The sequence below is a fragment of the Aythya fuligula genome, chromosome 1 (assembly GCF_009819795.1).
Source record: "Aythya fuligula isolate bAytFul2 chromosome 1, bAytFul2.pri, whole genome shotgun sequence".
In the NCBI taxonomy this organism is placed as follows: Eukaryota; Metazoa; Chordata; class Aves; order Anseriformes; family Anatidae; genus Aythya; species Aythya fuligula.
In genome coordinates this window covers 12399296-12412155 of record NC_045559.1, presented here as the reverse complement: position 1 = coordinate 12412155, position 12860 = coordinate 12399296, and the positions used below count along the sequence as shown (strand labels likewise).

The 12860-nt window shown below is 37.2% G+C and overlaps 1 protein-coding gene across 5 annotated transcripts in view; it reads right to left on the bottom strand.

The window, feature by feature from the left end:
• The window catches only part of MAGI2 (membrane associated guanylate kinase, WW and PDZ domain containing 2), a 771045-nt gene that overhangs the window by 305767 nt on the left and 452418 nt on the right, over nucleotides 1-12860 (bottom strand). For all 5 annotated transcript variants that reach the window (XM_032182540.1, XM_032182497.1, XM_032182505.1 and 2 more), the window contains one exon: nucleotides 8037-8156. In XM_032182540.1, the coding sequence (XP_032038431.1) occupies nucleotides 8037-8156 (120 nt within the window). The remainder of the gene's footprint in view (nucleotides 1-8036; nucleotides 8157-12860) is intronic.

Sequence of the window (12860 nt, the reverse complement as noted above, 5' to 3'; positions counted from 1 at the left end):
TTTTGATATAAAATAAAGTACATTGCTAGTGGTTTCACTGGACCTGCTTGTGTAGAAAGGCTTTTTGAAGCTCACTGACGCATACTAAAGCTGCTCTTTGGCACCTGGTCCTGCCCTATATCGTGGAAACACACATGAGCAAAGAAAAGTGTTGTATGCCCAGGGAACCTACAGGCAACTGATTTCCTTAGGACATTACCAACTGATGTGACATAAAGTGACCCTGAGCTGACAATAAGTTGCTCTTTGTGGTGGACGTAGAATCTTCACACAAAATAATTTAGGTGAATTGAACATCCACACACACTTCTGCTGAGCTATGCAGAATTATCCAGCAGAAATATGTGGTCTACCAAGCCATGTGTGACAGTGGCTAGTCTCTAACCTCGTGCCTAATACAACTAATTGAAAGCAGCGATGAACACTGCCTCAGGTAGAGCGCCAGCCTGAATCCTGGGATAGTCAGAAATGTTGCTCTGGCAATCTAAAGCCCTGAATCAGGCAGCAGAGATGTCTGGAAGGCTACCCAGGGAATTCAGTCTAGTGACTGACTTCATCATAGCCCAGTCATGTGCATCCCGATCACAACCTACTTAATATGAGCACAGATCAAGTCTGTCCATGGTCATCCTTGGTAAAACCATCCAGTGGACAGGGCATGTGAGCAGAAAGATACTCTTCTAGTTTCATGCATAAGAATAGTCATGTCAAACTTCAATTTCCTAGATACCTGTGGGAATATGTTTGACCTATACTGACACATATTGCCCAGGTGCCACTTTTTCATGTTAAATTATGATGAGCATCTAGATGTCATCTTTTCCTATTGTGTGTGTTCTTGTGTTGTAGTTCCAGACTGACCACATGCTTCTGGAAGAATATTTGCGTACTGATATAGCTTACAGTCTTGACAATCTGTAAGCCTACCCACTGCTCAGTTGCAGTGCACCAGTCTGCTATGGTGAGATGGTGACTTGCTGTGAGACAGAGATGGGGGTAGGAACCCTCTAACTGTAAGCCTTGCTGAAGAAGAACCCAAGTGTCAGGAATGAGAATACCATGTCAGGACCACTGCCCTCACCTGACAGCCAGGGCAGCAGGAGGCAAGCAGTATTGCTTGCTAAACAGTTAGTATTTTAATGCCACTGGTGTTCCTGTCTGTGGATGTTAGCTAAGACAGAAGCCTTATTTCCTAAAATAGAAGTAACCACACACTGGGAATACCAATTATTAAAATAATGAGCATTTATTCAGCTTCCAATTTCAAACAGAATAGAAGTATGCATGCTGTCACACTAATCCTACATTTCAGAAAGTTTAAAAAGGCACTGCAGAAGCTATGCAAGTTGACCTTTATATTGTAATAGAATAATATTTAAAATCTTTTTTTTTTTTTAATAAAAAATATATACTTATTCCAATTCTATTTCTTTGCTACTTCATTTGGGAAAATGGCAAAATACTTACATGAAACTTTTTTGTGTGTATCTTTCTTGTGTTTTGTTTGTTTGATTAAAAGAAGTAAATCTGATGCCTTAAAATATATTAACAAAATTAGAAAAGATTCTTTATAAATGCTGATATACTCACTGGCATTACATTTTCAGGCTTCTGAGATTTTATATTTTTGAGGGCTATGCTTCCAACTATTTTTTAAATGAAAATAGTCAATAGTGTTTTGCATTATATATTTAATGATAAGATTAAATGAGATTCAGTTCCCTCTGCTGCTTCAAGTGTAAGGGGGAAAAACAACAAGGTGCATAAAATCTTACTTACATAAAACAGGTACAAGAATTCTATCAGATCATGAAGCTACAGACTATATTTAAGATTTTTAAAACTAGAAGGGGTTAGATTTAGATTAGATATAAAGAAGAAATTATTCACTGTGAGGGTGGTGAGGCACTGGAGCAGGTTGTCCATAGCAGCTGTGGATGCCTCATCCCTAGAAGTGTTCAAGGCCAGGCTGGATGGGGCTTTGAGCAACCTGGTCTCATGGGAGGTGACCCTGCCCATGGTGTGTGTGTGTGTGGAACTGGGTGATCTTTAATGTCCCTTTCAACTGAAACCACTCTATGATTCTATGATTTTATGATTCTATGATTTTATTTTTTTTTCTCTCTCTCATGTAACCTGAATGGTGAATGGTGATATAAACAGATTTACAGGTTCTCTGAATATGATAGTGAGAAGAGGGCATCATATGGATAACAGATCTACCACTCTGAGAGGCTCTTGTAGCAGGAATGTAATCTTTACTCTAAAGTATCTCATTGTATTCCTCTATGCCCTTGAAAATACTTTCTGCTGGTAAATACATGTCTTTTGAAAAACTGCTTCTATTTTTGTCTTTACACATCTTTACCCTCAATCCCTTTGTTTACCATTTTATATCAGAACATCTCATTAACCAAGATATTAAGGTCTTAGGAGGGTAGTAATTTATTATCCTAATTTTCATTAATTTCCTTTGTATCCCTTTGCTGTAGAGTGCTCAGGATGTGCTGCTCATGAGGTGCATGCTGGGGGGGGGGGGATGGATTTTGAATTTTCTATAATTTCTTACATGGAAGATGGAATTAAAACCACTGGAATCAAATACAAATGGTAAAGCCATTGTCACCACAATGCAGTAATTAATAACTCTATGTCCATGTGAAGCAGTCCTTAAGTCATACTTTAAATTTGCAGATCATAAATTAGATGTTTATTGACAAGCATTTATTGAACAGAAGGTTTAAAACCTGACTTGGTCTCTGCTCAGGTTAAATTTGGCTTGGAAGATGTTGGTGAATGAAAGTCTGTCCAGAATTTCATGTCTCCTTTTTTTAGGAGGACTCTGCACCTGTCAGGTGACAGAATCAGAGCACCTTGGTGTGTCAATTACGTGCCAGTTTGTGGGAAGACAGTCACTGGAAAGACCCACAGTCAATTTCCATTACAGCACAATAATAGTGACACAATTAAAAATAGGAAGCTGACCCTCTGAAAATGTTTCTAAAACAACTGAAAGTTTTTAAACCTCAAATAAACAAGAAATACAGAATATTAAGTTTTTACCAACAAGATGTACTCACCCTTTGTTGATTTGTTTCTTTAAGAACTTATTAAAAAAAGATACCTGTGATAATAAGAAAAATGCAGCTAACGTTTCGCAGCCTTCTGCCAAATAATACTCCATTAGTCAAAAAATATGGAAAATTCTGTCTTCATGTGAACCAGTTGGAATATTACCATAGACTACAATGGGTCCAAGGGAAGTCCATGACCATGTAAGTAGGTAAATAGCTTCAACAAGCTTTGAATTTTAACCAGTGAAAGAATTTGATATAATTCCAAAAAAAAAAAAAAAAAAAAAAAAAAAAAAACCAACACAAAGTAATGATTAAAAGTGAATTTGGGGTGGAATTAATGGTACAATAGCTAAAATGATTGCTTTTCATTGGATAAAATTAAGGACTATTCTTATATTAGGAGTAAATATTGTGACTTTGCTAAAACAACTGTTATGGAAGTTTTCTGAAGTAAATAACAATTCATTAGAGAGAACTTCTTGGTACATTATTCATTGATGTACTGGTTAAATTCATTTATTTTCATATTTTTTTCCACATCTTTAGCAGATATGAACAAACTTTTCTAGGTATGCATTTCTTATAGTGTTCCACATGACTAAAATCTCTTTTACATTTGTGTTTTTGCAATGTATATATGTCCTTACAGGTTATCACCAAACAAATTTCTTTTTTCTCAAAGTGTATATACACTAAAAAATTATTGTTATTTCTGGTACCACTACTCTATACGTTCCTTTTAAAAGGCGATTCTACCCCTAGTATGCATAGCTCTTCAACTCTTACATTATAAATACTTTGTAATGATGTTTCATAATAATCTTCAATCATTTGCCTTAGCATATCTAGGTTTCAGAGTAATATTGAATCTGTTACATTCTGTTTATGAACACTGCCATTCTTATGCAGTATACATTTCAAGAACATTTTCTGTCTACTGATATGCTGCACTGACTAAGAAATTTTGCTGATCCAATAAGGAAATGGGAACAGCCTATGAAGTCAGTGATCCATGAAGTAAATAAGTCTCTACACAAGTTTTGACATATCAGAGAGATGACATTATACTGAGCCAACCTTTCTACTGGAGAAGTGGTAAAAGACAATGGTAAAACACAAATATACACACTACAAATAATTTACTTTGTATTTCTTCAGGCAAACATTCGCTGCTCCCAACAGCAAGGTATTGGTGAAATTCACTGAAATTTAAATACAAAATTAGAACTTAATGGCAATCTCACTAAAGTTAATGTGACTTGGACTGCTAATTTGACTGAGAATGGAAGAGAACCTTGTATTATTTATTTTTTATCTCATTCTGCATTGAATAATATCACTCAGATTGCCATGGAGCTTTACCACAGGCAAGCTGCAAAACATGCAACAACTGTCTATTACTTTAAGTATGCTTGAAAGAATTCATGTCTATAAAGATGGCTTGGTGTTTCCAGCAGTTGCTCAAAAAGCCATAAATACATGTAGAAAAGACAGAAATAGTCATGGGTTTGTCCCTACTAAAATTAAATGAAAATATTTACAAGATGGGTAAAATTGAATTTTGTTTAGTCTTTATCATGAACTTATTGCTGCTTTTCTACAACACTTTGGAATCCTGCAGTCACAGAATCACAGAATCACAGAATGAACTGAATCATCTGTAGTAGTTGCTAACTGGTGAAAAACTACACACAGTCTGATTTATTTATTTCATCTCAATTTAATGAGAAATCACAGAATCACAGAATTTCTAGGTTGGAAGAGACCTCAAGATCATCGAGTCCAACCTCTGACCTAACGCTAACAGTCCCCACTAAACCATATCCCTAAGCTCTACGTCTAAACGTCTTTTAAAGACTTCCAGGGATGGTGACTCCACCACTTCTCTGGGCAGCCTGTTCCAATGTCTAACAACCCTTTCGGTAAAGAACAACCCTTTCAGTAAAGTCATTTACATTTCTCATAAAAGTGACAAAGAAAGGCATATTCAAAGTCTATGTAGTGAAGAGGATATAGAGCATCCTATTTTTTAAATCTGAAACTTTTATAAATTAAAATCTATTTAAAAACAAACAAACAAGTAAATAAGTAAACAGAAGATTTTTTTTTTTTAAGTGTTTGAGAAGTCAGAAGTACAGAAATATTCTTCCCTGAGAATATAAACTGTTTTTGCCTTTGAATTATACCAGGTTCAGGTTGCAATTGCAACTGTTATTAGCATGCACTAGGAAAAAAAAAAAAAAAATTTGATTGGTAACTGGTCTTTTCATTTGTATGAGAAAACATCCTGCCTCCTAAAAATACTAAATACCATAGGTCACCATACAAAAAGTCAGTGTCAGGTAAACCACTTGGCTTTCTCCTCTAGGTTACATGGTTATTTCTGATTCTCTTTAGAATTCATACAGTTGAAGGTAAATGAACTGAATCATCTGTAGTAGTTGCTAACTGGTGAAAAACTACACACAGTCTGATTTATTTATTTCATCTCAATTTAATGAGAAATCACAGAATCACAGAATTGTCTAGGTTGGAAGAGACCTCAAGATCATCGAGTCCAACCTCTACCTAACGCTAACAATCCCCACTAAACCATATCCCTAAGCTCTACATCTAAACGTCTTTTAAAGATTTCCAGGGATGTGACTCCACCACTTCCCTGGACATTCCAAGTCTAACAACCCTTTTGGTAAAGAAGTTCTCCTAATATCCAACCTAAAACTCCCCTGGTGCCAACTTTAGCCCATTCCCCCTCGTCCTGTCAACCAGGCCATGTGAGAGAACAGACCAACCCCCACCTCACTACAGCCTCCTTTAATGTACTTATAAAGAGCGATAAGGTCGCCCCTGAGCCTCCGAGAAGAAACTAAGCTCCAAGAACAGGCACATTCACATAAGTTGCTAATCTATGGAAGGACTCAAAAATCATCTTCTTTTGGTGGGAGGAATTTTCTTTGCTCTGGTTGGTATGACTGCCAACAATACACTTAATCACTGAAGACAATGCAAACTTGTGACTGAACGAACAGCAAAATACTTCCCTGAGGAATGTACTACAGTCATGAGGAATTAATCAGGCAAATGGGGGGATGTAACTTAATAAGGTCCTGGCCAGACATCTCTATGGGAAAAGGAGAAATTGCATCTATGAACTATGAATATTTTCTAAGAAGTTATATATATATATATTATTGTAATACATAGTTAATATAATACATATTATTTGGCATAGTGCACATATTCTGACTTTGACACATAGGAATCAAAGAAAGAATTTATGCAGAAATTTGTCAGTTGAGCTTATTTTGGTTTTCCTTTAGTTTCTGACTCCCTGACTTCAGTGAACTTGTCATCAGTGATCAGAGAATGATATGATAGACATTGTATAGCCATGACTTTGGCCCTGTCTTCAGCTAGGTCCCCAGCCAGCCTAAGGAAGTATACAGACTTCCTCAACCAGTATTTCACCTTGCTGTCCACTCAGCTCTGATAGCTGGTATTAAAAGACACCTCTCAGTATCCCTCGAGGGACAGAAGAGCACTGTGAATTAATTTAACCTAGCAGTTCAATCTCTACAGACTTGCTACAAACTAATGAAATTACGTGGTCAAGCAAAGACAGACTACGCTTAAGTTAGCTTCAACAAAAAGGTTCTTCCAGAAAGGTTCGTTACTTAATGCACGTCAGAAAAACATAAAATTGTGGTGGTGTACTTCTATTAATATTTATAACTTCTACTATTTGGTGTCAGTCAGTGGGAAAAAAGTAGGAAAGGAAAAGAAAATATATTTTCCTTTGTTTGACCTTCATTAATGAAAATATTTGTTACAATTTCTGTATTGATATAACTCTTTATGAAATTTTATTTACTTTCCAGTGGGTACTTTCTGCTGATTAGGTGAGAAAGGATTATCTTCTTTTCTGCTATTTATAACACAGCTAATGATTTTCTTTGGGCTGAATAGCTTATTTATCTTCAGATGCTTTCTTTGACAGGGACAAAGTCAGGACAAAACGTCTTCATTGTTTTTCTGCTGCAAGGTAAAAATATGTGTCTGTTTCCTGTAAGTGGTTCTACTCACATAGGTATTCTCATATGTATAGGTCATCTTTTTTTATAAAAAGGGTGTTCACTGCCATTTTGCTTTCAAAATTGGAGAGTACAGTAAAAGGATACATCCACTATTCAGTTACCTTAAATACTAATATATTTCTAAGAAGCATGAGGTTTAAATACTGTAACAGTTCTGGTTTTTAAAAAATGCCATGCCATGGTAGTTTCACTTTCAGAACAGCTATGTTTTGTGAAAGATTTGAATCAGGTGAAACAGTTCTTCTGGGAATCTTTCCCTGCACAAAGTTTCTTGTTCTTTGCTCCACGTGCAGGTATTTTTTGTCATTAGGACAGCTCTGTCATATTACAAAATTATCAAAATTATCTTTCCAATAACTATACAAAGCTCATAAGAGATGACAGAAAATTGTTACTGTTTTACTTAAATAGTGCTGTTTCAAACTCTGATATACATTGGTATTTGCAAGGTAACACATGCAAAGAATTGTCAGCTTTATAGCTGATTTGTTTAAGAATTTGTTTTTCCTATGTTAGAAATGGAGTTGATAACTTAAAATTTGTGGAAATTTCCTTGGGTATTTGCCATAAAGAAATAGTATTTCTTTCCTATAACTGTAATCAATGTATTATCTTGTTTCTCTTAACTTGTATAATATACTAAAATTATAATGCACCCATCTAAATTTAAATTTCACATATGAAAATATTTTCATAATTGCCATATGGCTTTTCACAAATTTCTGGTATCAGTAGAAATGACACATTTATGATGGGATGTCCCCATCAAATGAGAAAAAAAAAAAAAAAAAAAAAAAAAAAAACACAAACAAAAAAAAAAACACATAATGGAAAGATGAGAGATTTAGCAGTAGAAGTTTCTTACCTTCATATGTTCCACTTTCTAAGAGAGCACCACTTTTCTCCAATTCCATAAAATCTTCAACAGTGATGAAAATATAGTCCACACCAGGGACTTCCCCCTCCTTATGTGGCCTTGTGGTGCCTATTAGTAATAAGAAAGGTACACTGTCAAATACATGACCTGAATGTAGATCGATCTTTTTGAAAGTTTTGGACAATTTATAAAGAAAACTCTGTAAACAACACAAAATGTAGCACATCCTCTTCTTCAAAATGTCTTTCAAAACCATAGAGTTACATCCGTTGAAGACTACAGAAGTATATGAGATGTATGCGAAAGGCTGAGCAAAACACTCTTTGAACCCAGATCATTTATTCTTACTAATGAAAATGTATCATATTGCTATTCCTTTTGCATTGCTACAAAGACTAGGAATTCAAAGGTAACAGGATTTTTAATGTGCATTTTCTGTAGTTTCAAAGTGTTGTCTACAAATAATCCATTCCATGCTCTTCTAAAGATTTATTTAGTACACAAAGTAATATATCTGTAAGTAAATGTATAAGGGTCATGTTCATATTGCTTGTTTTGGTTCCTTAAGTGGACTTGATAAATGGATAGGCTTAAGAGACTGAGATCACCTGCTAACTGTGCTGTCAACTTACAGAGGTACTTAAATTTAGTTATTGCCTCTATTGTCATCTCTGGATGACAGAGTTCTATAAATGCCGACAGAAAATATTTCATACATGGTGAGAAGTGACTCAGTCTTAGCTAGGAGAAGTTGAGATGTTAGCAAGAAAGAATATGAATTTCATCTGATTTCCTAACTGCCCATTTATTTATTTATTTATTTATGTATTTATTTTGTGACTAGCCTATCCTTATTTTGACTGAAACCAATAATACAACTCAAAACTCCATTTGGAGATGGGAGACTTTGAGGTCCTCCTCAGCTTCATAGTGTTTGAAACATATTAATCAATTCTTTCCTATACTATAGTGATTGCATCACACTTGTAGGGTTTGTTTTCAGGATTGTTGCCACTGGGAAGCAGATAGGAACTAAGTCTTCCATTTCCTGAACAGAAGTATAACATCACAATGTTTTGCAAAAGACGGTGTCTCTTCGTTAGTTATTAATCCAGTTAATATTAAACACTGTATTCTGACTCTCATATTATACATTAGTGACTCAGGCGTCTGTTCCGGTCAGAATCTATTTCACAGAATCACAGAATTTCTAGGTTGGAAGAGACCTCAAGATCATTGAGTCCAACCTCTGACCTAACACTAACAGTCCTCCACTAAACCATATCCCTAAGCTCTACATCTAAACGTCTTTTAAAGATTTCCAGGGATGGTGACTCCACCACTTCCCTGGGCAGCCTGTTCCAATGTCTAACAACCCTTTTGGTAAAGAAGTTCTTCCTAATATCCAACCTAAAACTCCCCTGGCACAACTTAAGCCCATTCCCCCTCGTCCTGTCACCAGGCACATGGGAGAACAGACCAACCCCCACCTCGCTACAGCCTTCTTTAAGGTACCTGTAGAGAGCAATAAGGTCGCCCCTGAGCCTCCTTTTCTCCAGGCTGAACAACCCCAGCTCCCTCAGCTGCTCCTCGTAGGATTTGTTCTCCAGGCCCCTCACCAGCTTCATCGCCCTTCTCTGGACTAGCTCAAGCACCTCGATGTCCTTCTTGTATTTCATCTACTTTTTGATGCATATTATTCAGGCACATGAATTTAAACCCAAAGAGCCATTTTTTGGTGAGATTATTTGTAAGAGTAAGAAAGTGTAGTTGTCTACAGTTGTTTCATGTGCATGAACTATTGAAGTCAACAGAGATCTTATCAATGGTAGAAGCAAGAGAGCTATTCAGCTGCCTATCTGCTAGGAGCTCAATTTATTTGTCTATACATAGGTCTCTTTTTGTGCCTGAGATATCTCAGATGTCTACACTAAGGCTGTAGAAACACAAAGACATATATGACACCCACATCCTTCTGGAACGGAAACCGGGAACCAAGAACTCTAGGGCACTTCGCTTACTACTAGGATCCTGTGTTTAAGCAACTGAATTAATCCCCAAGATGTAGGTCTCAATCTCATACTGAATTCCACTCTTCATCTAGATCTAATGGAGATTTCCGTGCGATGAACAGCACATTAAAAGTGCCATTTTTTCTCACTGACAGTGACAGGACTCCTGTGCTCCTGGTGATTAATGCTGGCTGGTGCTTCGCTTTGGTGAAGCACTGCAGTGTTGTCTAAACTCCTTGTTGTCAGTGGAGACATAAAGACATGATGGTGCTTTAGTTGTGTTATCTGAACTGCTCATTGTAGGCACTGCTCCCCAAAAGCAGCCAGATTGTCTATATCAAAGACCCAAGAAGAAAATATTTTAGTAGTCAATATCAGGAATATGTTTTGATAAATCTATAAGACATTTTCCCTCATTCCTTCATTAGTCTGATTTCAATTTCCTTTTCATTATAACATTTGAAGTAAAAATCTTATTTGTCAGTTTATCTCTGGGAAATTCATATCTGTAGAAATGGGTTAGATAGGATAATTACTATAGAATTTCTGGAAGGGTATGATTACAGCACTGAAACACTCACAGTGTCCATACATATACTGAATTTACTCCATATGGAATATCTAACCACTGGGGATGCAGCAGCATCCTCAAAGATATCCAGCCTCTTCTGATAACTTTGCAGAAGCACAGGGATCCTGGCAAGCCCCTGAGATCCCAGGAGCTCTAATAACAGCCCAGGCATCAGATGTTTGATTTGCATTCTGTCTCCCGAGAAATATTTCACTCCCAATGTCTATTGACAGGAAAGACAACTTTGTCATAAAACACAAGAGATATGCAAACTTTAGCAAATGAAGGCTGTTTTGTTCCTAGATGTGGCACTGGGAAGAAGCTGGCATATTAGACAAATACCTCTCACTGTTTCTTCAATAGTTTTAATGGCCAATTTAGGATTACCAATAGTTTAACAATTATTGAGGAATCAGACAAAATTACAAATTACACAAAATATGGAGTTGTCACAGAATCACAGAATGTTAGGGATTTGAAGGGACCCTGAAAGATTATCTAGTGCAATCCCCCTGCCAGAGCAGGAACACCTAAATCAGATCACAGAGGAACACATCCAGGTGGGTTTTTAATGTCTCCAGAGGAGACTCCACAACCCCCTGGGCAGCCTGTTCCAGTTCTCCGTCACCCTCACTGTGAAAAAGTTTTGTCTCATATTTAAGTCTGATTTTGACTATATGTACCCCTTGCCCTTTGTCCTGTCATTAGATGTAACTGATAAGAGCCTAGCTCTGTCCTCCTGATACTCACTCTTTACATATTTATAAACATTAATAATGTCACCCCTCAGTCTCCTCTTCTCCAAGCTAATGAGACCCAGCTCCCTCAGCCTTTCCTCGTAAGGGAGATGCTCCACTCTGTTAATAATCTTCGTGGCTCTGTGCTGAACTCTCTCAAGCAGTTCCCTGTCTTTCTCAAACTGAGGAGCCCAGAACTGGACACAATATTCCACGTGTCATGGTTTTGGCTGAGACAGAGTTAATTTTCTTTGTAGAGGCTCACAGACAAGGCTGTGTTTTGGATTTTTGATGAAAATAGTGTTGATAACACACCAGCATTTTTAGTTGCTGCAGAACAGTGCTTACACAGAGACAAGGACTTCTCTGCTTTTCATGCTGCTCTGCCTGTGAGGAGGCTGGGGGTACACAAGGAGCTGGGAGGGGACACAGCAGGGCAGGTGACCCAGACTGACCAAAGAGAGATTCCATACCATGTGGTGTCATGATCAGCAATAAAAGCTGGGAAAAAGAAGGAGGAAGGGGGAGATGTTCAGGGTGATGGCATTTGTCTTCCCAAGAAACCATTACACGTGGTAAACCCCGCTTTCCTGGAATTGGTTGAACGCCTGTTTGCCAATGGGAAGGAATGAATCAATTCCTTGTTTGCTTTGCTTGTACTTGTCTTTTGCCTTACCTAGTGAACTGTCTTTGTCCCAACCCACGAGCTCTCACTCTTTTACTTTTTCAGTTCTCTCCTCTGTCGCACCTGGGGAGAGTGAGCAAGCTGCTGTATGGTGCTGAGCTGCCTGCTGGGGCTAAACCACAACAGGAGGTAATTCCTGTTCTGAGTGGAAAGTTAGACCAGATGACCTACTGAGCTACCTGTCAATTCAAATTCTCAGTGATTCTATGATAGAATATATTAATACACAGCATTTTATTTATTTATTTATTTATTTATTTATTTATTTATTTATTTTTATATACCTATATATTCAACAACCTTATTCCATAAGGATGACTGCAGTCTCATAGCAGGTCCAGCAACAGATGCAGTTATCCCTGCAGTTCCCTACTTCAGTCTCTACCTTTGGCCAACTCACGTAGACTTAACTTTCTTATTGTAACCAATATGTCTCAGTTATTCCAGAACAGTGTAATGGAGTAGCTTTCAGATTCTGAAACTCTCTCTTCAATTGAGATCTAGAGAGTGGACCTTTCTGCCCTCATGTGACTTGTCATAGTCTTTCAGATATGGTACATGTATGAGAATGTTTGCATGTGCCCTGCATTATGAATTGAGTGTTCTGTCTAAGCTGCTATCTTTCAGCTGAAATGCATTTTCCAATTACAGGTTAATTCTGTATCCTTAACACACGGCGTAACTCTACTCTGTTCTCCATTCTGATTATACACCACTGATCCCCACATGTTAGGTAGCCATAAGACACCTTCTATTTAGAACATCTGATGCAATCATTATCTAGTTCTATAACACTGAAATTTCAAG